General features: G+C 50.6%; 1 protein-coding gene across 3 annotated transcripts; it reads right to left on the bottom strand.

The window, feature by feature from the left end:
• Positions 1 to 25,984, bottom strand: GRAP (GRB2 related adaptor protein; the record flags this gene model as incomplete). Of its 3 annotated transcripts, XM_079131726.1 has the most annotated exons (5): positions 25,789 to 25,978; positions 17,630 to 17,727; positions 12,194 to 12,316; positions 2,527 to 2,695; positions 1 to 326 (listed from the first exon to the last, which is right to left on the bottom strand). In XM_079131726.1, exons 1-5 carry the CDS (start codon positions 25,864 to 25,866, stop codon positions 141 to 143), a joined length of 654 nt encoding a protein of 217 aa, XP_078987852.1. In that variant the 5' UTR covers positions 25,867 to 25,978. The 3 variants fall into 3 exon arrangements, with proteins under 3 accessions (XP_078987852.1, XP_078987854.1, XP_078987853.1); XM_079131728.1 differs by lacking the exon at positions 12,194 to 12,316 and having other exon boundaries at positions 25,789 to 25,981; XM_079131727.1 differs by lacking the exon at positions 2,527 to 2,695 and having other exon boundaries at positions 2 to 326; positions 25,789 to 25,984.
• Positions 25,985 to 26,503: the final 519 nt, after the last annotated feature.

The following is a 26,503-nucleotide window of genomic DNA, read 5'->3' as shown; positions in this document are numbered from 1 at the left end:
TTCAGTGCTTCAGTGCAAGGCTTCCCACTGAGCCCTGTGGACCTGGAGGCGGGGTGTCCACTTCCTCTCTCTGGACCTCAGTTCCTGTAAAAAGGTCTCTTGACTGAAGGGGCTGCTGGCTCTGCCTGCAACCTGCAAGGTCACAGATGCACCGGCTGGACGTAGCTCCGCGGGAAGAAGCCAACACGCCCACCGTACTGACCCCTCCACCAGTGGGGGTCTGGGCGCTCCAGGACCTCAATGATGTCACCGCGACGGAAGCTGAGCTGTGAAGGGTCCTGGGCTGAGAAGTCAAACTGGGCCTGGGCAAAGCAGGCCCGGGGTGACTGTGAGGGGAAGAAGTGGTTAGCAGGGTGTTTTGGAAGCTCTGAGATCAGCTGTCCTGATGGAGGCTCTCCCCAGCAGGGTCCCACAGAAGTGAGTGGGCTCTGCAGATTGGGGCAGCATCCCAGTTGACTACATCCAGATCTTGTCCAGATCTTGACTGAGGCCAGGTGGGTGACCACCCCACCCCATGGGCCTTGCACTGGTTCAGACCCCTACATGGCCTGCCTGCTTCACAGACCCTGCATCAACATAGACTAACCCAACTTTCTTGTGATCATAGTGCTGGTGGGGGAGGGCACCTAAGTTCCGGTCCTTAGGGGGGAGAGGGTCCTTGCCTCTCTTCTGGTCTCATGTCTCTGTCTCTACAACAGACATGAAATTTTTATTGCAGTCAGGCATGGTGGTACACACCTGTAATCCCAGCAGCTTGGGAGGCGGAGGCAGGAGGATCATGAGTTCAAAGCCAGCCTCAGCAACTTAGCAAGGCCCTAAGCAACTCAGCAAGACCCTCTCTCTAATAAAATATAAAAAGGGGTTGGGGATATGGCCCAATGGTTAAGTGCTGGTTCAAATCCCAGTATAAAAAAAAAAAAAAAAAAGATTTTTTTATTCCAGGCATGAAACCACAGGTAGGGCCTTATAAACTGTAAAGTGATGCCCAGCTAAAAGAGTGTTTATTACTACTGCCCTTGGTCAGACTCTGAGGAATGATCGCCCATTTGAGTTTTCTATCTGTACCCCAAACATAACCTTGGGCACACGCCTGTCCTCTGTGGGCCTCATTTCCTCTCCTGTGCATGGCAGCCAGACAGGAGCTCTTTATAACACATCTTTTTGGTGCCATGACTATGGCATCCAGCACCCTGGATCTGCCTGTCCTCCAGGATCTCATATCAGCCTACAGAATCTCATTCGGGATATAATCAGCAGAAACTAATTAGCGGTTCTCTGCCCAGGAAGGAGGAGGTGTCCTGGGTACCGGGGGACTAAGCCAGCCTCTGCACTCACCCCACTGGATGGGTAACCTCAGGGTCCAAGCCAGAGCAAGATTGTGGGTGCTCAGGAACCTTAGTTGGTCCCTTATCTCCATCCTGGCTCCCAGGGCAGAGCTGATCCAAGCAGTGAGCAGGAGGGATATCTGGCAGGCAAGAGCCCCAGCTAGAGAGGAGTCCCCAGACTGGGATCTCACTGTTGGGTCAGTCCTCAGTGTCAGGCAGAAAAGCCCCACAGAGGATGCACTGATGGCACTATTTGGCTCTTTTGGCATATCAAACCCTAGGATTCACCCTATTGGGCAGAGGGAAGATTGAGGGCTGAATTGGGCTCCGATCATGTGACAAGGTCTTCAAGGGGACTAGGAACTGCAGGACTGTAACTTCTCTGCAGAGCTGGGTCGGCCCCCTCCCCATGCCCTGCCTGTGATCATGCTCCCCATAACCTCTGCAAAGTCCAAGATCCAATGTCCTGATGTCTTGACCTCATGCCCCAGGTTTTGCCAACATCCCTGTTTCTAAGGAATATAGCATGTCAGGGCTAATAACCCCGTTGGCTGGTGTTGTCATCCTAATGAGAGCGACAGCTGGTCCCTGGGGCTCCTTGATGAAAGGGCTGGCTGGCAAATTGCTGTTATTGTGAAGACAAGGTGAAATGGACCCACACACACACCCTGTGCCCGGCCAGGTCCTCGCCCACGTCCTCGCCCACATATGCTCACACTGTCCTACACCTTGTCCAAGGCCAGCTCCTCCTTGGGGAGCAGAAACCAGGACTGACTAGATGGCCTTCAGTGAGTCACATCACTCTCAGCCTCAGTTTCCTCATTTGTATAATGGAACTGACGGGGTGTGTGGTACTCGGTAGGCTCTGCCAGTGTCCATACATTCGTTCACTCAACAAACATTTATTGAGCACCAACTGTGAGCTGCACACCATTCTAGAGCTGACAACAAGCCAGATGCCGTTTGCCCCATGGAATTTACCTGGTGTCCCTTATCTTTCCCCTTTACCCATATTTGCTGGCTTCAGCTGACACGATAATGTCCCTTTGGAACCTGGGCTGCCCCCTCCTCCTGCACCAGTTGCTGGGGCGGGAAGGGAGGCCAGGCCTGTGTGCGGCACAGTGTGGGCATCTTCCCTGATGCAGATGGCAGGAGAAGCAGAGGCTCCCCCGACTCCCTCCCTCCACCTCCTGCCCCCTACCTTGAGAAGGGGATCCTCATCCCGCAGGAAGATCTGCCGCCTCTTGGCAATAGTGGTAGTTCGGTAGAAGTCAACCAGCTCGTTTAGGGAGTTGAACTTCTCTTCCCACAAGAAGTACTTCCCCGAGGCCTCCCGCAGCACCTTGAAGTGCTGCACCTGGTCCCCATAGCTAGGAGAGAGGGCCACAGCTGTTTCAGATCCTGACTGCCCCCCACCACCCCTCAGAACCACCCAGAACCAGGCCTTTCTCAAGGAGAGACCTCAAGCCGGGGAGATACAGATGGGGAAGTGCTCACTGACCTGGCTCCATATAAGAGCCAACGAGTTCCCTCTGGTAGTGGAATATGGGTTTAGAGGTGTGGGCTCTGGACCAAGTCACTTTTTGCTATGAGTCCTTAAGCAAGTTCTTAGCTTCTCTGAACCTTGGTTTCCTCATAATGATAACACTTTGCTTAGGGTAAGTAAACAGAAAATGCTATGGTTTATTGGCAATATTAAATGGCTACCTCTGAGTGAATCATGAACAGACAATATCTTTCACATCTCTTCAATATCCCCCACAGTTTTGACATTCTCCTCCCTCCCTTACCCTTTCCAAATCCCTGCAGTTCCTTGAGGAAGGAATCCTAAGATCATCCTGAGTCAGACCAAAGCCTACTAATATGAGAGGATCTCAGATATACTAGGTGATTTTATCCACCTCCCTCTCCCAAGAACCTTCTGTGGCTCCTCATTTACCTCAGGATAAAATCTTAACACCCTCAGACTCAAGAGCTGGCTCTAGTTACATATCTAGCCTCATTTCCTTCATATCTTTCATGATACAACCAATGGGCTTCTTTCTCATCTCCCAGTCTTCATGCCCACTACCAAGTCCCTTCCAGCCCTGCTGGGAAGATACCCTGTCCTCCAAAGTGGTCAGAAGTGCAGAGCCCATCTGGCGGTGACAGGGCAGAGGGACCTGCCCCAGGCCTCCTACATTTGGCACATCTGACACTGGGATGGGCCATGCTGGGCTGGGACTGAGGATGGCGCTGGCATGGATCTGGCCAGTAGGAAGGTATAGCTACTGTGATTCCCTTCCCTTGATGCAGGGGCAGAACTGGGCCTGCCTTACTGCTCAGGAAGAGGAGATCAAGCCCTTTGAACAATGGGGAAACCAAGGCCCCAAGTGCAGTCACAACCTACCTAGAGCTCAGAGCAAGGATGGCCAGGGCTGGGGCCACATCTGAGCTCATACTTGCTCCAACATGCTTCCTAATTGATTAGTATCATAGAACAATAGCAATCATTATTCCAATTATGATATTAATAATGTCCTAGATATAAGAATTCCCAGTCCAATTCTGCTCTGCCATGTTGCTACATGGGCTGTGTTCCCCAGAGGCCGGCCCTCCCTCCCTGGTTCTCTCGACCAGGTCAAACATTCACTGCCCCTTCCTGGCTTGACAGCTGCCTCTCTGGACCTTGGTATCCTCTCCTTCCAAACTTAGAGCATAGCCATACATCTGGCAGGTGAGGGGAGGTAGCCTGGGACCAGGGCCATACAGGTGCCACTTCCACGGCTGTCCTGGGCCTATGTGGCCTGGCTGGGCCCTGGAGGGAGAACCCAGAACAGCCTTGCCTATCCAGGAGGAAGGACCAGGCTGGTGTGCTGTGCCGGTGGCTGGTGGGGTTGAGAGGTGGGGTGGGAGGCTAGGACAAGGCCACATGGGGGTGCACAGGATAGCCTTTGTGAGGGAGTAGACCCCTCTACCTCCTGAACCATAGGCTATGGCTTGTTTTGTTCCCATTTGGGGCTAAAATGAGACCCAACTCTCAGTACAGAGATATTATGGTTAAAACAAAACAAAATGCCTCCTGGGTTCTAAATTACAATTTTGGTAAATGATTTGATACACTGCATTTATAAACTGGGATTCTCTCCTTCAGGCCTACAGTCTTCCTGAACCTGAGCGTGGTGTCCCTCAGCTACCCAGACCTGTGCTCATTTAACCTGTCAGTCCCTGCACCTGTCAGCCCCGGGGCCAGTGTGCTGCTTTGTTATAGGTTTAAGAGTAAAGATTTGAGATAAAAATGTAGGTCTGAGGGTATAGCTTAGTGGTAGAGTACTTGCCTCCTCATGTACGAGGCCCTGGGTTCAATCCCAGCACCACGGGGAGAGAGATAAGATAAAGATTCCTCTAAGGTAACCAAGGGTTCCCACAACCTGGCCAGATTAAAGGGCCCAGACCCTGAGGGGGACCGTCTCAGCTTCTTAACACACCTCTAAGCCTTTGCACATACAGTTCCCTCTGGCTGGAAGGAATTCTTCTTGAACTCCTATTCTCGTTTCAAGGCCCTGATAAAATGTCCTCTCCTCCAAGAGTCACCTCAGAACCCCTCATGAGTCAGGAGTTTCCTCAGATCCCTAAGCCCTCCTGCAGCCTTTTTGTAACCCACTGCTCACAATGACGTGCATACTAGACTCTGAAAGGGCAGGGAGGCAGAGTAGGCCCTGGGGTCCCATCTAGCTGGGACTCTGGGAATGAAGCATCCCCACCCAAGCTTAATTCCTAAGGAAAGCTCCTTTTTTTTTTTTTTTTTTTTTTTTTTTTTTTTTTTTTTTTTTTTGGCAATGGGAATTGAGCTCAGGAACAATTTAACACTGAGCTACATCCCAGCCTTTTTTATTTTTTAAGACAGGGTCTCACTAAATTGCTCAGGCTGGCCTCAAACTCTGGATCCTCCAGCCTCAGCCTCCCAAGTTGCTGGGATTACAGGCGTGTGTCACCGCACCTAGCAGAACACACTGTTCTTAAAACCTGCTTCTGGAGGTTCTGAACTAGGGTTCCAGATGCCAGGCATCATGACCCAGAAGCCGGTGCCCTAGAAGCAGGCCCAACCGCCTATGATGTGCCCAGCATTCAGGGCAGCTCCCCTCTAAAGGAGCCAGTTCTCCTGTGTGAGCATAGGCTCTGGAACAGGTGGAGCAATGGTCTCCAAACCTGAGGCAAAGCCTCTTTAGTGCGCCCATTGAGCATTGTTCCTGGTGACTAAGCGACTCGTGTTGTCGGGTGTGGGATGTGTGTGTCCATGTGCCCAGGATGCTGAGGAAGGCAGGCAGGGGACAGGGGCTCCGCCCTGTCTGGCCTGCTGTAGCCTCCCAGAGGCCATGTGCTTCCCAAAGGCAGCCTGTGAGCCCAGTGCTCTCCTCAACGTGGTGCTCAAATGAGCTTGGGGTTTTCCTGGACTTTGGCTGGGGTCCATGGGGAAGAATGTCACTGTAAGGCTTGTCAGGAAATAGGGAACTAATGGCTGGTCTGGAGTGCCTGGTTCAGAGGTAAGAGGCCTTAGGAGGAGCCTGGGGTATGTGAGGCCCTGCTCCTCTGAGTAGGAAATAAAAGGGGAAAGGTAGGTTTGAAAGAGATTCAAACCAAGTGACCACAACCTGGAGCATTTGAGTTTGAAGGTCATCTGCAGGGCCTGGAGAATTAGCCAGAACAAAGCATATTCTGATCATGTAGGAAGGTCAGGGAGTAGAGAACGGGAGATGAAATAAGGGAAAGAAACAAAGAAACCCAGGAATTCTAGAATTTTCCAATCTCAGAAATTCTCAAATCTGGAGAACATGCCAGCCCCTAGCCTGTGCATGGCACACGATAGGTTCTCAGCAAATGGCAGGTCTTGCCCTTCTCTCCACCTGATCCACACTTACTATTTACAGTGGAGGAGAAGGAGGCCCAGAGGGCAGAGCAGCTGGCCCACAGCCACACAGGCAGCCATGCTGGCAGTACTGCATCTTGAGGAGGTGGTGTGGTCCCTGTCGGAGGCCAAGGGAGGGCTGCCTCCATCTCTCTGCCCCCAAACTCAGCAACTGAAAGTTCTCTCTCCCAGTCTGACCTGCCTCCTCATACCTCGCACCAGAAACAATGCCTCATCCCTTTCCTCTGCCTGGTCTTGGCCTTAGTCATCCACACTTCAAGGCCAGGATGAAGCATCCAAGCATCTGAGAACCTCTTGGACCAGCAGCTGTTCTCTGGGGAACCCCGCCCCAGACCCAGAGGTACTTCAGAGCCTAGGAGGAAGTGAATCTGGGTGCCGGTGACCTTGGCCCTGGTGGACTGTCTGGAGTGCAGACGGTCCTGTGTGGCCAGCCCGGGACAGCTGGAGCTGGAAGGGAGGCTACAGGAGCCTGAGCTGGGTCTGGGGTGAATGTGAAGAGGAAGTAGCTGCAGCCAGTCCCCTGCAGCGGCCAGTGCTGGGCTCTGTGAACCTCCATCGAGTCTGGGTGTGTGCTTCTGGCATGTGTGTCTGTGCCTGACTCTGGCTCCGTGGGAGTGACTGCATGTGTGCGTCCCTTGCAGAGCAGTCATGGGTATGTTTGTCTCTGCCTGTGACCCCAACACCCACTGACCCAAAGGGACAAGGGGCTTGGGCTGAATCCCCAGCTGTCAGAAAAATCCCAAGGACCAAATCAGGTCTAATGCTGGCAGCAACTAGTCCTGCCCAGCGGGTTTTTCTGGCCTGGTGGCAGCAGCAGAAGCAAAGATGACTATGGCAGTCCAGGGTGGGAAAACAAGCCTGAGTGGGTGGGGGGGTAGGAGTCCAGGATGCCCCTATTACCAACCATGGCTGTGGGCCCAACTGGGAATAGTTCTGGGTGCTAACTGCCCATTGGAGAATTTTCATCAGGCATGGTTGCTCTGGTCTCAGTTTGTCCATCTGTGAAAAGGGGCTGCAGCAGACAGGAAAGAGAATCAAGCTGACCTTGGGAGGAAGTAGGGCACAGCTAGCTAGTAGAGACAGACCCTGGCTGGGTGTTTAGATTTCTGGGAAAGTGGGTTGAAAGACAGACAGGTCTTTCAGGGTACAGAAAGTCAGTGGGCACCAGTTCTGCCATTCTTTGCTATGTGACCTTGGACAAATTATTGCATCTTTCTGAGCGTCCTTTCCTTACCTAGAAACTGGGCTCCCAGGAATCAAGCACATTTCCTTCCTTCCTCCCTATCTGTGCCTGCAACCAGTCCCTCCCTGCCTAAATGGCACCCCACCCCTGCCCTGCTTTCTTTCCTCCACGGCCTCTATCATCATCCAAGACCTTTTATAATTCACGAATCAGTTATTGACTGTCACCTCAGCAGAACACAAGTGCCTAGAGCTCATGAAGCTTTATCCTATTTCGTAGGGGGCTGAATTGCTAGCACCTAGGACTAGGATAGGGCCTGGCACACACCTGTCGCTCGGTGACTGGATGGGCAGGGCAAACACACCTGTGTTGTGTTGATGTGTGGACTCCAGTGCACTACTGACCCAAAAGGAAGCAAAACACCTCACTTGGGGACACTGTCATTTAAGACAGAAGAGTCTCTGGGGCTGGGACAGAAGTGTGACACAGAAGTTACCCTGCTCAGACATTGCATGGCAGCCTTGGCCCCCAGCCCACTGGCCAGCTCACATGTGCTCCTTGAAGGTAGAGGGGGTCAGCCCTTTGTAAACTCATAAAGGGCAGCTAGCTATGGCCACTTTTGCTCTGTGAGGCGGCATGAGGCTCATAAACCCCTGAGAGTTTTATGGGGCTTGGCATGAGTGTGCAGGAGATGCCACGCGTAGTGGGGTCAGAGTTCTTAAGTATCAAGCCAGCAAGGGCAGAGGACTCCTCACAGTCCAATCTGCCAGGCAATCTGCCAGACTTTCCTGGATGGCCATTAGGTTACTGGACTTCACAGTGTCTGGGGTCACTATCTCCATGTCAAAGATGAGGACGTTATAGCCAGAGCCTGCCTGAGGTCACACAGCAGGTCCAGGGAAAAGTCAGGATGGGGCCTGGGCTTCCTGGTTCCTCAGACCCTGTCTCTTCTCTGACAGCCCTGGATTCATGGGCAGAGGATGGGGAACAGCCTTTTAGGCTAGAAGAGGATCCCAAACCCTTCCCCAGCACATTGTATGGCCCTTGGGGGTTTTAAGTGGCATTTTTTGAACACTTATTATATACTAGTCATCATACTAATCTCTTTATATAGATGTCCATTTTGTAGATGAGGAAACAGGCTCAGAGGATAACTTGCCCAGCATTATAAACAGGTATTGGAGCTAAGACTCTTGCTCAAAATCCCACACTCCTAACTACTTGTCCCATCTAAATCTCAGTTGCCTACACTGACCCCCTGCCTGGCAGCCCTCCAAAGAACACAAAAGACCTCATCACAGAAGAGATACTGAACCGGGAGTGGGACCCAAGAAACCTGGGCCTAGCTTGGGAGGAACTGAGGGTCGAGATCGCCACCTGGTGGTGCTGTGCACAAACTTCCAGCATTGCTCCTGGGAAGTTCCTGCAGGTTCCGACCTTGGGGCACCTGGTCAGGGTGCCCTGGGGGAGAAGCTGGCAGCCTGTGCCAGGATTTCTCTGAGTTACGCACTCAGCTCTCTTCCCAGGACACATTGGTCTGGTTCCCCTACTCAAGAATCGCTCCCTGGCACTGCCTATCTCCTCTTCAGGCCGACTTGCTGTCCAAACACACCGATCACTACTTCGTTTCTGGGTCTTTGCACATGCCGTTCCCTCTATCTGGTGTATCCTCCCCTCTCCTTGTGCACCCAACTCCTACTCATGCTTCAGAACCCAGCTCAGACATCTCCTCCTCCCGATGCCTTCTTGCGGAATATGTCTACTGTCATTAAATTTCCTGTATTCATCTGTCATGGAAACCCTCTGGGCGAGGGTGTGTCTATTTCCCATCACACTCCTCAAATCAGACTCATCTCCCATCCTGCCCTGTGGTTCACACAGATGATGCTAAATAAAAGCGTGTGAACTGTTATCCCAGCGGCTCAGGAGGTTGAGGCAGGAGGACCATGAGTTCAAAGCCATCCTCAGCAACTTAGGGAGGCCCTAAGCAACTCAGGGAGACCCTGTCTCCAAATAAAATATTTTAGAAAGGGCGGGGGTTCAATGCCCGCTAAAATAAACAACAACAAAAAAAAAAGAAAGAAGAAAAAGAAAGAAAGGAAAGAAGGAAGGAAGGAAAGAAGGAAGGAAGGAAGGAAGGAAGGAAGGAAGGAAGGAAGGAAGGAAGGAAGGAAGGAAGGAAGGAAGGAAGGAAAAAAGAAAACGAAAACGAAAAAGAAAAAGAAAAAGAAAAAGAAAAGAAAAGAAAAGGAAAAGGAAAAGGAAAAGAAAACAGGCAGGCGTGAGGAACGAATTCCCAGGCTGAGGTGTTCTGGTCTGACCCTGCGCTCATGTTGGCTGGGGCTGCACTTACAGAGACGCCACAAGAGGGCAGCACGAGCCCTAATGGCCAATGCCTCCCGCTTCTCTCAGGCGCTAGGCTCAGTTTGAGTCCCCTGTGCCCCTATTTTGCTGGGTGACCTTGGGGTTTGGGGTTGGTTCCAGCAGTCACTCAAAGCCAGACTAGCCCGCCTGGCGGGCGCCATACCCTGGAGATGACCAGGCCCCTGGACAGCCACCACTTGGAAAACTGCCACTTCCTGCCTTTGCGGAAGCAGCAACTCCCGGGGTCTGCAGGGAGCCTGGCGGGAGTAGGGACAAGGCTGCGGAGGTGGAGAACCTGCGGGGCCTCTAGACGCCCACAGTCATCCTGGCGAGCCGGCAGGCCAAGAACTTACTCACAGGACTCCCCCTTCTGTCCCAGCCATGCACATGCTGGTAGCACCCCTGTTTTTAAGATGGGGAAACAGGCTCAGAGAGGGCAATCCAGTCAGTCCCTTGGAATAATCAGCCTGTTCCCAGGGGAAAGGGAAAATGGGTGAGCTAATGGCTGGTTAGGAGGTTTCAGGCAGGGATCTGAATAAGTGCTGGGGAGTTTTGACCTCTCCCCGCTAGAACGGACTTCCTGACCAGTGGCCCTACCCCTGTGGGTGCCTCAGATGAGGAGATGGCTACTTGGGAGGGCTCCCCACAGACGTGCTGATCACACAGTGATAAGCTACTAGAGTGCTATCCTCTGGTCCATTAATATTTAGTGACATCTTTCACCCCAATACTGGCTCTGATAATAGCAATAAGAACTGGCATAGCAAGTGCCCCTCAGTGCCAGGCTCTTTGCCCAGTGTCCACAGAAGCCCTGAGAGCTTGTGCTGCTGGTGGGTCCCACTGCACGCCACCTCCCAGACCTGGCCAATTCATCCCCTCAAGTCCTAGATGCCATCACCTCCTGCCTGGTTCCTCACTGGCCTCCCTGCTGCCATCCTCACCCCCAACAGGCTTTCCTCCTCACATTAACCAGAAGCATCTGCTGCTGATCAGACCTCTCCTCTGCTTAAGACTCTCCGTGGCTTCCTATGGCTCCGAGAAAAATTCAACCTCATCAGCCCTCTGCCACCTGGCCTGCTTGTCTCTTTGACTAACCCACAGTCCCTCCCCCTTGCCAGCTCTGCTCCAGCCCCGTGGCCTCCCCACTACATGCCCACCTCAGGGCCTTTGCATTTGTTGTTCCTGTCTGGAAGCCTCTCCTCCCAGGTCCTCGTTCCTGGGCATTGGGCAGCCTCCACCTCCTAGTTCAGCTCTTTGCTCAAATGCCACCTCCTCAGAGCCATTGGTTCATTCTGCATTTATTTTTTTTCTTGTTTTCCGTCTCCCTCGCTAAGACTTATATCCTTAAGGACAATAGCTTTGTCTTCTTCCATGCTGTTTCTCCAGCTCCTGGAGTAGTTTGGCACAGGGCTCTGAGCTCAGTAACTAGTCTTCTGGGCCCTGGGAGTAGGAAGGACAGAGACCAGCCAGGAGACTGACCCCATCACCTCCACATCTATTCCTGCCACACTATACCAGGACAGAACAGTCACCCTGTCACTGTGCCAGACAGTCCCTATCATGCCCACCCTGCTGCAATGCCATTATTCCAAATAGGGTAAAATATTTTTCTCCCCTACTTAAGCAAGTGGAACCCTCTGCATTAACCATATTGACTCATTTAGTTTTCTTTTTTCTTTCTTTCTTTTTTTTTTTTTTTTTTGGTGGGGGCATTTTCAATACTGGGGATTGAAGCAAGGAGTACTCTACTGCTGAACTACATTCCTGGATCTTTTTAAAAAATTATTTTATTTTGAGACAGGGTCTCCTATGTTGCCCAGGTTGACCTTGAACTTGCCAGCCTCCTGCCTCAGCCTCCCAGCCTCATTCGTTCTTGTAATAACCTATTTTACATGTAAGGAAACAGGTTCAGAGAGATTAAGCAACTTGCACAAAGTTGCAGAGCCATCAAGTGTCACCCCCAGAATGAGAACCCAGGCAGCCAGCCTAGGCTCAGGGTTCATCCTCTCAACATCACCATATTGTGGGATCCTATCCAGAGCACATTCCGGACACCTGCCCTGGGCACCTCGATGCTCTGCCATACTCCAACTCTCACTGCCTCACCCAGCGACATCATCCCCCAAAGAAGCTTTCATGCTCCTTACTGCTTATGGAATAACACCTGGAACTCTAGACCTGGCATTCAAGGTTTTGCACAGCTGGCCTGAATCTGGTCTCTCAGCACCCACTGCTCTGAGCTGCACCCTGGGGTGCCCAGGCAGCCACCTGCTTCTGGGCCTCCACTATGGTCACTCCTACAGAGACGCCATCCCCACACTCTGATGCTGCAGCCCACCCGAGACTCGGAGGCTCAACTTGGGCACTCCCTGTCTCCCTGCCCCTCCGGAGCACACCCCAAAGGTCCAAGCTCACTTCACAGAGATGGAGAATTCCCCAGGGGAGCTCTCACTCTCCCGGATCAGGAAGGCTCCCAGATGGTTCCGCTGCATCAGAATCTCTTCTGCCAGCTGCCTGGAAATCCTGCCCGAGTACCACCTGTGGAGAAAGGGGCCAGTGAAGGCAGTGGGGAGGCCGGCCCCCCCCCACACACTGCATGATGTCGAGGTGCTCAATGTCGCCCATCCTCACAACAATCCTGAGATGTGGGAGGCAGGGCTGTTCCCATTTCACAGATGGGGAAACTGAAGCGCAGAGAAACCAAGCCAGGAGAGGCAGGCAGGAGCTGGGACACAGCCCCAGTGCTTTGGCATCTGAACCTGCCCAACCTTTCCTACCATGCCAGGTATATATGTACCCAGATGAGCAAAGAAAAATCAGACTCCCATGAGCCACAAGAACCAACCTAGGCCTAACTTCTGTTTTAGATAATAGATGATTTAAGTGGGGGAAAAGGCCTCTACTACACTGCTCTGCCCCACAGTCCTAGAGATTTATTTTTTGGTACTGGGGATGGATCCAGGGGTACTCTACCACTGAGCTATGTTCCTGGGCCTATTTATTTATTTAAACTTTCAGACAGGGTCTCACTAAGTTGCCCAGGCTGGCCTTGTACTTGCGATCCTTCTGCTTCAGTCTTCTGAGTCTCTGGGATTACAGGCATGTGCCGCCCTGTCCATTGATGACAGATTCAAGTAAACAAACCAAAAATCAGGGCTGGAGGTGTAGCTCAGTTGTAGAGCACTTGCCTAGGATGTACACGGTCCTGGGTTCCACAGCCAGCGCTGCAAATTAATGTATAGATACTGATGACAAAAATAAGAGTGGCGTTGATCTGGTGAGGAAAGCGCTTTATCTCTGTACCCATTTCACAGAACCATGGACTCAGGCCACTGGAGTTTTTCACAGGTTCAAGTTTCTTTCCCTGCTGACTAAACAGAACTGAATATAGAGAAGCCGCCTCATAAATGCTTAGTCTCTTGCAAGATCCCCAGGGAAACTAAAATCCAACTTCTCTTCCAGTTCCCCCTGAAGATGGCTCCAGGCAGCCCTGGTGACCCCCTTTATTTATTTTTATTATTATTATTATTATTATTACTATTATTACTATTATTGGTACTGGGGATTGAACCCAGAGGTGCTTTACCACTGAACCATATCCCCAGCCCATTTTATTTTATTTTTTATGTTTTATTTTATTTTATTTTTTTTGTGGTCCTGGGGATTGAACCCAGGGCCTTGTGCTTGAGAGGCAGGCACTCTACCAACTGAGCCATATCCCTAGCTCCCATTTTATTTTTTATTCTGAGACAGTTCTCGCTAAATTGCTTAGGGCCTCACTAACTTGCTGAGACTGACCTCGAACTTAAAATCCTCTTGCCTCAGCCTTCTGAATTACTGGAATTACAGGCATGCACCACTCACCCAACCTCCCCTGGCCTCTTTGGGCCTCACCCACTGGTATAGACTGACAGCTTGCATCCCCACCTTTCACACACTAAAATCCATTCCTCAATGAAATGGAATTTAGAAGTGGAGCCATTGGGAGCTGAGGAGGAGTCCACATGAGTGGGATTAGTGCCTGCCTGATTTGAATATGTCCCCCAAAAGTTCAAGTGTTGGAAACAGCCTCCAACACAGCAGTGCTGAGAGTTGGGACAGCTGGGAGGTGACTGGGTCATGAAGGTTCTGTCCTCCTTATTAGATTAATCCACTCATGGATTAGCAGGTTAATGGATTATCAAGGAAGTGACTTGGTTATAAAAGAGAACACTTTGTAGCTCACTTGCTCTGTGATGCCCTCTGCCTTGTTTACAAGCCCCTCACCAAATGCCAAGTGAATGCTAGCACCATGCTTTTGGACTTTACAACGTCCATAAGCTAAATAAACCTCTGCTCTTCATAAATTACCCAGAGTCAGGTATTCTGTTAAAGCAACCAAAAAAAAAAAAAAAAAAAAAAAAAAAAAAAAGTCTAAGGGGGGAAAATAAAGACCCCAGAGAACTCATTTATCCCTTCACAACATAAGGACATGGCTACAAGATGGCCATCTATGAACCAGGAAATGGCCCTCCCCAGACACTGAACTTGCCACCACCTTGATCTTAGACTTCCCAGCCTCCAGAACAGTGAGCAATAAACATCTGTTGTTCATAAGCTGCCCAATCTATGGTATTCTGTATAGCCGCCCAATCAGATACCCAGCACTGCGAGGCTAGATGGTCCCCACTGGCCTCTCAGCTCCTGGATCTTAGGCCAGTCTTAGTTCTGACCCCTTTGTTGTTCACATGGGGAAACTGAGGTCCAGAACAACTGTAGGTCTCATGGTAGGACCATGATGGGCCAGGGCAGGGTCCAGAGCCTCTGTCCCTTGTGTTTCTCTTCCCTCCTTTCCTGAGGACTTCCTGAGCCATGCTGCACTTGGCATGGGTGGCAAGGCAAGGTGGGACCTTTCCTGCTGTCTTCAGATGTTGAGGCCTCAAAGCTAAGAGCAGAGGGTGGAGGGCTACAGGGGTACTCTCTGTCCTGTCTGTGCCCCTTCTTTTGCCTCCTTGGTGAGGCTGCTGGGCACAAGCCCCAGGCTCTTGTCTGGCAGGAGCATAGTAGGCCTGCCATGTGCAGGGCAAGCTAAGGCCCCAGGAACATTCTCAAGAGATGACAGTTTCACACGGGGGGTGGACCCATAGATCCCTGCTCCTGGGGACGAATGACTCATAGGTGCATGTTCTGTGCATCTCCCTGACTCCAAAACTGGGTGGGATTCCAGCTGCCCAGCAGCAAGGACATTAACAACACGTCCTATGGGTTCCTTCCTGTCCCTTCCACGTCCCTGCTCCTCGCATGGTTTCTGAGGTGCTCCTTGTGGAGGAGCCCACACCTCCAGACGTGAGGTTCTAGGTCGCTGCTGTCCCCCACTGGTGGGAAACCTGGAGGCTGGAGTCGGCCTGCCAGCTCCAGCCTGGGCAAGTCCTAGAGGACGGGGAGATGGAGAACCTGGGGTCTGGGTGGCCAGGGAGGGGACCTGCCATAGCTCCTCCTCCAGCAGTGCCTGGATGGGAGTTTCCCCAGGGGCCAGATGTTTCTGAAGAACCCTCAAAACCCCAAATGAGACATCAGTGTGTAGGCGGCTGCCGCCCTCAGAGGGTGCTACAACCGCACAGTCTAGGAGGCCACACACCCTGCCAGCCCTGCCCCCACCATGGTAGCTTGAAGGATGGAGTCCAAGAGAAAGAAAGCGCTTTCCAGGGCCCCAGAGCCCAGCTCCTCTCTCCAGGCTAACATCGCACCATTTCAACCACTTGGTGTTGTCCCCCTTTTCACTGATGTGAAAACTGAGGCTCAGAGAGATACCCTTCCCAGACACTGCACAACAAAGTTCACATCTTGAACTTCCCCCAGTCCTATAGGTGCTCTTACAAACTTTCCCATCACTCCTCCTGGCCAGCCCAACTCTGGGCCCATACTGCCCATCTGCAGTTCTACTGTGTGACCATGACGAATCGCTCAACCTCTCTGTGCCTCTGTCTCCTGGCCTGTAAGACCATTTTGATAGTACTCACTACCTAGAGGCCTGGGAGGATAAATGCTGCCTGCCAGTGTTTGCTGCCACTACTGTGATGAAGTAGTTCATGCCCCTCCTCCCACCCATCCTTCAGTCGGACTGCTAACGTTCAGGCCCGGTGGACCATGGTCTTCCTCAGGGAAGCCCTCCCTGCCCCCAGTGGCCACTCAGCCAGGTCAGGTGCCTCCCTGCCCCATGTGGTCAACTCTGGGAGCACTGAGTCTGCATCACGGTCTCCTGGTCAGGGGGTCACTGGGGGGAAGTGGGGTGAACTTGGGTACTCAGGGAACAAGAGGACCTGGCAGAGGCACGAGTCCTTCCAGGCCGCCCTTCTCCACCAAGGCCGTTATGGCTGACTCAGGTACAGAGCTAGGGCTCCCCACATCTGTTTTGGGACTAAGCAGGTGGTGAGGTTAGCCAGGCTGGGCTAGCCCTGGTTTCAGGGGCCTGACACCATCCCTGCTCTGCCCCAGGCACAAGTCACCCTAGCTAACCCCAGGGGCATCCGAGTCTGGAACCCTCCGTGGCTCCCCACTGCCCTGCCAGACCCTTGCCTCCACCCCTGGCCGTCCCATGCGGGACCTCAGCAGCACAGCCTTTCTTGTCTTTTCTCCCTCACTGAAGCAAGTGGAACCCTCTGCTCAGGGCTTTTCTGTAGCATGAGGCCCTCAGCCTCCTGACCTTTGCCAGGCCGTTGCCTCCACCTGAAGTCTTGCCCTGACAACCAGCCCACAGCGATCGCCCGCCCCCGTCCCTGCACCCATCTGGATGTTTTTGGCTTATCGATGCCCTGGCCCTGACTCATGGCCCTGGGTTGGGTTCTCACCACCTCCCTCTCTCTCCTCAGGCACCACCTTCCCTCTCCCTTGACTAGAGGCTACAGCTTCTGCGGGGGAGGCCGGGAATGCCTACAGCTGGGGCGGAGTGACTGGGGACCTGGGTGGGATGGGGCTGTGCCCAGCACAGGAAGCGGAGGTGGTGGCAGCTTTGGAAAAATAACTCAAAAGAAGACGAAGAGGAAATACCCCTGGGGCCCCACCCTAGCCCTGCCCCTCCTTCTCCTTCCACCCCCAGCTACACATCAGAGCTCCCAAACTGTCCCTCCAGTCTTGTCACCTGTCTCCACATCTAACTGAGTTCTTCCTTCCTTTACCACCTCCACGACTCTCTGCCACCCAGCCTGGCATTTAAGGGCCTCCTGCCTGTGCCACACACCATGGATTCTCCTTCATTGCTCTTCCTTGGCGCATTCTGACCTTTTTCCCCAGGGATGGGTGTAAAAGGCGTTTTCTTTTCCTATGTAACCAACTCCTTCCCATCCTTCACAACCCCGCTCATGGCCACCTCTCCTGAGAAGCGTTGCCTGGTTAGTCACCCTCCCATGTAGTATTTCCTTCATGCCGCGTATCTCCCATGGAGCAGGGCTCTTCTGACCTTTATGCCTCCAGTATAGCTCGAAGAGAGCTCTCTGAAGTTAGATGGATGATCGAGTAGTGGCCCAACTGTTACTTAAAACACCTCCACTTGGTTTTTTTTTTCACAGATTTCTTAATCTGGGTCTGTTCTGGGCTGGACTCTGCCTCAAGTATTCTAAGGGCAGCAATGTCGGATGCCATCTACTGAGAACCTGACCTGGGACTTCCCAGGGGCCAGCAGGTCCCGGCACCAGGATACCTGGGTCCCAGTCTCAACCCACTCCACCCAGGCCCCAGACTCTGCTCATCCACCGCCCGCGTCCCCTCTGGGTGTGCCGTGCCTCCCCTGGCAGCACTGTTCAGCCTGAGCCAGGCTGGGCCAGGCCAGCTGCGCAGGGACACACAGTTTCAGGGCCAGGAGTTATGGCTACTCACGGGTGGGGCTTGACACGGATGTAGTTCTTGGGAATGAAACCCTCAGCACCCCGGAGCTCCGCCTTGTACCAGTTCTGGTCGTCTTCCATGTTCAGGATCTGCAAGCAGGCCAGACACTTAGTCATTGAAAAGGAACAGCTGTCACCCTCTACTTCAGGGCTTCAGGTGGGCTTCACCTGAACCAGCTTCTGAGCCCATTCACAGAGGAGGGTAGGGGCCTCTACTCAAGAGCACCCAGGTCGGGTTACAAACAGCCTTTTGACAGCTGGGTCCCAGGACAGCCCATCTTCAGAAGTTTTACGGGACAGTTGGGGACCCAGAGGTTTTGGTTTGAGGGTTTTGGGTGGCTGGAGTTAGATCACAAGCTCTGCAACCAGAGCCCCCACAGACTACGAGGTCTTGGGGAGCAGATATAGGGCTCCTCAGATCCTGAGCTGTGCCCCTTAGCACAGGGTCTCACACCATCTGTGCACCATGCCATGCACCTTGGGGTGAAGGTTGGAGGGCCCCAGGAAGATCAGGGAGCCCCCACCTCATAAATAAAACACTCCATGGTTCAAGCTCAAGGGCAATGACTGGGGGGGGGCGGACAGTCTCTCTGACACAAATAAACAAGGCTCATGTGCTATATGAAGCTGGTTGCCAGCCTGTCCTGGCCTGCCCAGGTCACATAGGCTCATCTTCAGACCCATGAAGCCCCCCTCTGCCTCACAGGTGGTCTGAGAGGAACTGAAACCACCAGTGTGGGGGTGGTGAGTTGCTGTGGGTGAACAACCAAGGGGCAGAGGGGAGGAGCAGGCCTGGGCCTGGGAGAAAGACCACATGAAATTGGGGTTGCTTCCTCCATTTTCTGGCACAATTTCCATGGGTCAGTCCAATTCTCAAGCAACCCTCTACGGTTGACATCAGCAAATGCTATTTTATGGACAAGCCCAGAGAGGAAAGTAACTCAGTCAAGGCCACACAGCAGGGGAGAGGCAGAGCCTCATGGTCAGCCTGGGGATTTAGGTTCTGCTGGTCTAGGGGGACCCTGGCCTACCAGTTTTTACCCCTACTCCACCTCCTATTTTTCTCTTGACCCAAGCCAAGGGTACATCTCTCCTGTCATACCTGGAGCAGGATTCAATGTTATCTCAATCCGAGACGGGATACTTGGTAATAGAAAACACTGGGTACATAGTCTCCTCTTTTATTTTAGTATCATTCCTTATTCTTACATTCCCATTATCATAAATCTTACCAATTTACATGAAAATTATTTGTACTCACACTTTGTAGACATTTTTATCTTTTCTGCTTTCATATTTAGCTTTATTCCTACAATGGATACAAAATTATCATCTCCAGTTGACTCCGAATAACCATTCAAACCTTTAATTCCATTCTTAGGTGCTTTTTTGTTTGGGGAATGGAGATTGAACCAGAGAGCTCTATCACTGAGCTACATCCCCAACCTTTTTTATTTTTATTTTGAGACAGGGTCTCCCTAAGTTGTTGAGGTTGACCTTGAACCTGTGTACCTTCTGCTTCAGTTTCCTGAGTATCTGGGATTACAGCCATACCTCCACACCCAACTTACTCTTTGGTTTAAATTTTAAACAAAATTACTTCTCAGTAATACTTGTACCAGTATCACTCTTTGTCACATGGTCTATTATAGAATTATCTCTAGGATATGTGCACTCAGACCCCAATATAAGTCAACTTATTTTCCTTATCACTTTGCAAATTCTGGTCACAGTCAACAATGTACTTCAACTCCTTGTTAGCTGAGAAGGAGTAGGTATTACATCATTCTTATTAATTGAATGATGATTTGGGTCAATCAGATGCAAAACAGAGGCTCTGCAAGCAACCTTACATAATTGAACTGGGGATATTGGATTTGTTCTACCAATAGTATGATTTCTAATATACTGTAACACATGAGAGTTTCAACAAATACTGATTTTTCCATTTGTTTTCTGCAGTCCTGGGAATTGAACTCAGGGCCTTGTGCATGTTGGGCAAGTGCTCTACCACTGAACTACCCCAGCTCTCAATGCATATCAGAATGAATTTTAAACCTGATCTCTTTCCCTTTATTGGACTACTCCTAGCAGCAACTGGAAAACCAGTTCAATTTGGTTTCTACCCATGATTACCTTGAGCGATGGAAGGACCTACACCAATATCAGCTCTTCTATATTCAAATTCAATAGCAGGGACTGTTCTACTAACCCACTTCTAATCATACCCTGAAGGGCAGCCAGGCCAATGCAAGGGTCTCAACTCAGTGAAATTCTGCCAGCAGGAGCTGGGATTCACTCCCATAGGTTAGGCCTGAGGCCCCACCTCCCAGGTGTCAGTCCCTGTCTGTCCACCAAGCTAAGGCGAGCCCTTCCTTCCTGAACTTGAGCAAAGCTGGCAGCCCCAGAGACAGATGGAAGCAGGTGGCTGGCTCAGGAAAACTTTCCCTAAAAACAAAACAAAACAAAATGATTTCCCCAACCAAATGAGAAAATTAGGGCCTGTGTACTACCTGCCAGGACCATGGTTTTTAAGAAAGACACCCTAGAGCGAGGGATTATGGACCATTCCATCTCTATCTGCTTCTGATGCTCTCTGTAGCCATGGCCTCAGTTTCTTCTGTTAAATGGACACATTTATGGCCTACAGTGAATGTGGCAGTCTCTCGGGGGCTAAACACTCTGTGTGGACACATGAATGTAATATATCTTATGTATATCCCTGTCTTCTGTTGTCTTTTCTTATCCTTTCTACTCAGAGGACCCAGGATTGGTCTTATGGTTAGCTCAGTTCTTTCTGCTAACATGGGTCTAGCGAGACCCTTAGAGATGTGGGAATTCCCACAAAGAAGACACTGTCTCCCAGCTAATGAAATATCACTGCCCAAGATGATTCAGGCCTTGACCTGCCTTTCCAGGGCCTCCCGCCCAGGTTACCCTTCTTCTTCACTGTTCTCTGCCTAATGAAGTTACTCAACAGCTCTTTACTGAGTACCTATTGTGAGCCTGGCACAGTGCCAAGCCCTGGAGATGCAGCAGGAACCAGGAGCTTACATTTTAGAGGGCAAAGGCAGACATAAAAAAGGAAAGGAACCAGTAAACAAGATAGTTGAATGTAGGGGTAAGTGCTCTGAACATTGTACACCAGAGTGATACATGGAAAACATCTGGTAGAGGCAGGGAGATTATCAACAGGGGGCAGCCATTGTGGTCAAGAAAGGTATCTCTAGGGAGGACTGAGTCCTGGGTTATAAGAAGGAAGCAGCAGTGAGAAGATGTGGGGAACAGTGTACAAGGTGGAGGGAATAGAAAGTGCAAAGGCCCTGAGGTGGGACCAGTTCTGGACTGAAAGGAGACCAGTATGTCTGGAGTTGGGAGGGGAGGGCTCAGAATGCCCTGGCCCAGGTGAATGAAAATGGAGGCCTGGACCAGAGAAGAGAGACCAGAGGGTGTTGAGAAATGGTCAGACTCAGGGTACGTTTTGCCAGAATTGCCAAGACTCAATGACAGGCTGCTGAGGAGCAGGTGCAGGAGCTCAGGGTTGGCTGCCTGTGCCATTAGCCTTCTCCAAGATGTAAAGAAGGCTGGGGCTCCTGAGTCTGGGTCCCAAGGACCAGGCTGTTATGGAGAAAGGGAAGTAGAGCCACTGGGACTCCTCTCCCAACTAGCAGCAGTGGTATCCTGTCCACCTAGAAATGCCTGACCTTTCAAAGAGGGAAGCCTGTCCCAGGAAGTGACATTCAGGGCCATGTGTCCAGAGTGAGTTCATCTGCCACTGAGGTTTCATCTAAAACCAAGGTTCAGATTGGAGCAACACCACTTCCTTGCAGGGCCCTGGACATGGGACTCTGTTTGCATGGCTGGTTCTGCTGTGGCAGGGCCTGGCCCATCAGGGGCGCTCAGGAGGCATTTGTTGGACTGGAGACCAGGACCCTTGCAGGAGTTGGAAGCCTCTCCCAGAGCCCAGCAGGGGAAGGGCTGGCCACCAGCCACACACTATGGCCCTGGGCAGGAGAGGAAGCAGGGGTGTAGCACGACAGAGTAGTAATGTTAATGTGGTAGAACGGTTATAGAAGGCGGGTAGTAGAGCAGAGAGGCAGGTGAGTACTTTAGTAAAAATTAAAAGGATGCCAAAACAACCAGTAATCAAGATAAATAATATTTTAAGGCAGGATGTTAAAAAATAAAAATGAACACAAAATGTGTGTGGGCATTAATTAATACTAGTGTATCCATATTAGTTCACTCATTGTAAGAAATGTACCATGAGGCTCATGTAAGATGTTAATAAAGGGGGAAGCTGGATATTGGAACATGCATGTGGGAATCCTACTGTGCTGTCTTCTCAGTTTTTCTATAAATCTAATTTTAAAAATTAATATGAAAATTCCATCAAAATCTTAAAGGGATAACAGAATGAATCAAACAACATTACCCTATGTAAATTTATGATTACACAAATGGTATACCTTTACACCATGTACAAACAGAGAAACAACATGTATCCCATTTGTTTACAATAAAAAATAATAATAAAAAATAAAAAAAAAATCTTAAAGGGCTGAGGATGTAGCTCAGTGGTAGAGCACTTGCCTAGCATGTGCAAGGTCCTGGGTTCCAACTCTAGCACCCAGGGGGAGAAAATCCACCAGAAAAAAAAAAAAAAAAAGACTTAAATAAAGACGAAATTTGACCTTGCACTTGCACAGACCTAAGAGAAAGAGATCCTCTCCGTCTCAGCATGGCCCTGGTCCTGGAGAGAATTCAACTGTCCCTTGGTGTCAGGGAGATCTGATTCCAGGACCCCACCCCTACCCCAACAGGTAGCCAGCCATGGATGCTCAAATCTCTTGTATAAAATGGTTTAGTATTCGCATATAACTAACATACACTCCTGAATACGTTAAATTGTTTTTGGATTACTTATAATGGATTACAAATAAAATGTAAATAGTTGTTATACTGTACTGTTTAGAGAATGACAAGGAAAGCCTGTACATGTTTGGTATGGAAGCAAATTTTTTCCCCAAATATTTTCAATTTGAGATTGGTTGAATCCCCAGATGCAGAACCTGTGGATATGGAGGATTGATTGTACTTGCTTATTACAGAACATCTGGGGAATGCAGAAAGAATAAAGAACAAAATACAAAAGGTTCAGAAGCCACCTCTACAGATGCATACCACTGGGCCTGGTTTATATTTTTAAGGTTCTTTATGTATTTCCCAGATGCCCTTAAAAATTATTGTGACACTTTACCAGTTTGCCATCTTCATGTGAAAGTACACATTTTCCCACAGTCTTAACAACATTGGAAACTCTTTTTAAAATCAAATTTTGCTGGGGTTGGGTTTATAACTCAGTGGTAGAGTGCTCACCTAGCACATGTGACGCACTGGGTCTGATCCTCAGCACCACATAAAAATAAAGAAATAAAATAAAGGTATTATGTCCACCTACAACTAAAAATGTTTTTTAAATTAAATTTTGCCAATTGGACAAATGGAAAAGTTACTTGCCTCATCTTTTGTTAATGAAATTGGGCATTGACTCGCTTGCATTACTCTGGCAATTTTCCTATTCAAATCCTTTGCCTACTTTTCTATTATGCTATTTGTGATTTTCTTTTGATTTATAAAAGCTCTTTATATATCAAAGACATTAATGGTTTGTCCTAAGTTCATTGTTGTTGTTGTTGGTGGTGGTGGTGGTGGTGGTACCAGGGATTGAACTCAGGGACACTTAATCACTGAGCCACATCCCCAGGCCTTTTTATATCTTATTTAGGGACACAGTCTCGTCAAGTTGCTCAGAACTTTGCCAAATGGCTGAGGATGTCGAACTTGTGATCCTCCTGCCTCAGCCTCCTGAGTCTTTGGAATTACAGGCATGCACCACCACACCCAGCTGTTATAAGCTGTTTTTTGTGTTGTCGTTGTTGCTGTTATAAGTTTTTATTGCCTGAGCTACCTTCATTTCTCGCCTGTCATTGCAACAGGCCCTGACCTGGTGAGGAGGTGCCCATCTCCCCACCTCCCCACCTCAGCCTTACCCGCTCCTTCTCAACACAGTCTTTTTTCCCCAACTCTTCAAACATATTAGTACGGTCTTGCCTCGGAGCCTTTGAGCCAGCTCTTTCCCCAGTGTGTTGCTCTCTTCCCCTGGTTCTTTGTGTGGCCAGTTCTTGTTCATCCTTCAGGTTTCAGTTGAAGCGTCCCCTCTTTTAAGAAACTGCCCTGACCAGCCCCCCAAAGCAGTCCCTGTCCTTCTCCAGCCCACTGTCACTCTATATTCCATCTCCCTGTATATTCTCAGCACTTAACATGAAGCCTTGCACAAAGTGGGTACCCAGTAGCTCAGTGTTTATGAAAGAATGAAGGGAAAGACAGCTCCTCCCACTGCCTGTCATTCCTCTCTCACTCCTTGAGCTTGCACCCAGTTACCACCTGTCTCTAAGGATGCAAGCCCCCTGGCAGAGTCAATGCCCAGTGTCAGCTGACGTTTTCCTCCTGCCTGTCTTTTTTCCCTTTCACATTTCCCCTCTTACTGGGAGCTTTCTGTATGCCAGGTCCTGCTGCTCCAGCTCAGTCCCTGACCTCCTGGGGCTTACAATCAGAGAAGGGAGATCATGAGCTCATTTCTTCCTTAGCAGCCTCCACCTTTGTTAGACACAAACCCACCAGAATCTGCTAACACTTAGCAAAGGTTAATGGGAAACCTGACTAATCTTGGGGTGGAGGTGGGGGGCACAGGAGTCTGGGAGGGAAGGAAGGATGCCACAGTCTTTTCAGTGATTGCCTTGGGGGACCCCACTGATCTGTCTGCATCCACCTTCCTGGCTGGGTCGGCCTGCTGCTCCGTTCCTTTTCCTCATCGTCCCACTCCTTCCCAAACCCCAAACCTGAGTCTAGGGACACCACACTGCTCTCAGATGAATCACAGAAGCCTCTGAACTAGATTTAGATCCTCACAAAGAGTCTCATGTCCTGGCTACCCAATCTGATGTTCAGCCTGCCCACAGCCCCAGTGGGCCCCATGTACATGAGCCCAGAGCCATCAACTCAGGTGGACCCAGGGGCCAGCATCCCAACACAGAGAAGGGGAATTCCTCAAGGGCATGTGGCTCCTCGTGACCCCAACACTAACCTCCCCAGCTCCCAGCCCAGCCTGTGCAGTGCCTCAGGGGCCTGGATGCGGGTGCCAGAGTCAAAGGGATATCGGTTCAAATCTGACCCCACACTATGCACTTCCCTTGACCTCGGTTTCACAAAATGAGGGTGCAAGTCCTCCACACCCCAGTAGTTTAAAAGAGATGTTGGTTACACTGCAGAGTGTGGATACTAGTGGCAAAGAGGGATTTCCCAGTCCCTTCTCATGCTTGAAGCTTGCAGCCAATATCAGGGCCAAGGGCCCAGAGTAGAGAACCATCCAATCTAATATCTACTGCTCCAGGCCCAGGGAAGGGCTGTGACTTCTCAGGATGAGTCAGTGGCAGCTCCAGTGCCCAAGTCTTGGCACGAAATCTGGCTTCTGGTTTCTTGTTGTCATATGTGAACTGAGAAGCAAGGACATTCCCAGAGAGAAATTCCACAGACCTATCTGTCATGACATCTTGAAGCCTATCATCTCCTTCAAAAGGAGCCCAAAGAGAAATGAATTGAGGATGAGTCTATGTTCTCTTTTCTCCATACTTCTAGTAAGCTCCTTCTTGACAGTTAAGTCAGAGCTATTTTAGCTCCACTAGACCTTTCTTTCCTAAAACCTTCTCTAGTGTGTTCACAGCACATGCGCTCTCTTACTCTTCCTCCCCCGCTTGTCTCCTCTCTCTAGCTGATTCTCTTGTTCTCTCAACAATTCTTTCAAATTTCTTCTCCCTGGAGAACTAGGGGTTGAACCAACCCCTGACAGCCACTCTATACACTCAACAGCCTCCAAAGAGTGAATCACTAATTGTCTCCCCATTTCCTAGATGGGGAAAACTGAAGCTCCAAGGGAAGAGGTAGCTTGTCCAGAATCACACAGTCAATAACTGGAGAAGCCGAACCTGTCTTCCAGAGACCAGACTGCTTGGGGCTGTCCTGGGGCCCCAGTGCTTAAGCCCACCCCCACCTCATGCAGGGCCAGCTCAGCCTGGCTCTGGCCCACCATACCTTGAGTGTGTCCCCCTTGTTGAAGGCCAGCTCATCGCTCTCCGTGGCCTGGAAACTGTACAGGGCCACAGACTCCATCCCGCTGTCCACAAGCTCTAGCAGCTGGACTTACAGCAGGGCCAGCAGCTTCCTGCTTCCTCTGCAGTTAAAGGACCGTCTTCCTTTGTTTTGAGTGTGTGTTTGTTCTTTTGAAGCTGAGACCGAAACTGCCCTTGATGGGGGAGAAACAGGAAGCAGAGACATGTCACAGAGCAGGGAGGATGTATGAGCCACCTAATCACTGCCTCTAAACCCAGTGGCCAGGTGCAGCCCTAGAGGAATCCCCCTGCAGTCTGAAAATGGTGTATCCTTGTACCCATGTCGCACATGATAAAGCAGGATAAATCCCACAAAGCCATCCTGCTGGCTCAGGCATTATGTCTTATGGCCTCCCATTTTCTAAACCCTTATGCCTCTCGTGTTTCTCCAGCACCTGCTACGTTAAAGCCAAGCTCCTTGCCTGGCATTCAAGGCCCTTTCAAGCCCCTGCGAAGCACAACCTCGCAAAGCTTTCACATTCATCCTTTGGCCCCTGGGCTCCGGCCACAGTAGGGGACGCACCAAACTTTCATTCCGTTCTCCAGGCTTCTGCACATGCCATCCCCTTGTCTGCTGCTCTTCTCCTCCTTCTGTTCCCAGGAGACTCTTATTCATCCATAAAAACCCAGCTCAGAAG

Source organism: Sciurus vulgaris, assembly GCF_902686455.1.
Source record: "Sciurus vulgaris genome assembly, chromosome: 3".
NCBI lineage: Eukaryota > Metazoa > Chordata > Mammalia > Rodentia > Sciuridae > Sciurus > Sciurus vulgaris.
Note: the sequence above shows the minus strand (reverse complement) of the source record. Positions and strands in the feature narration are given on the sequence as shown.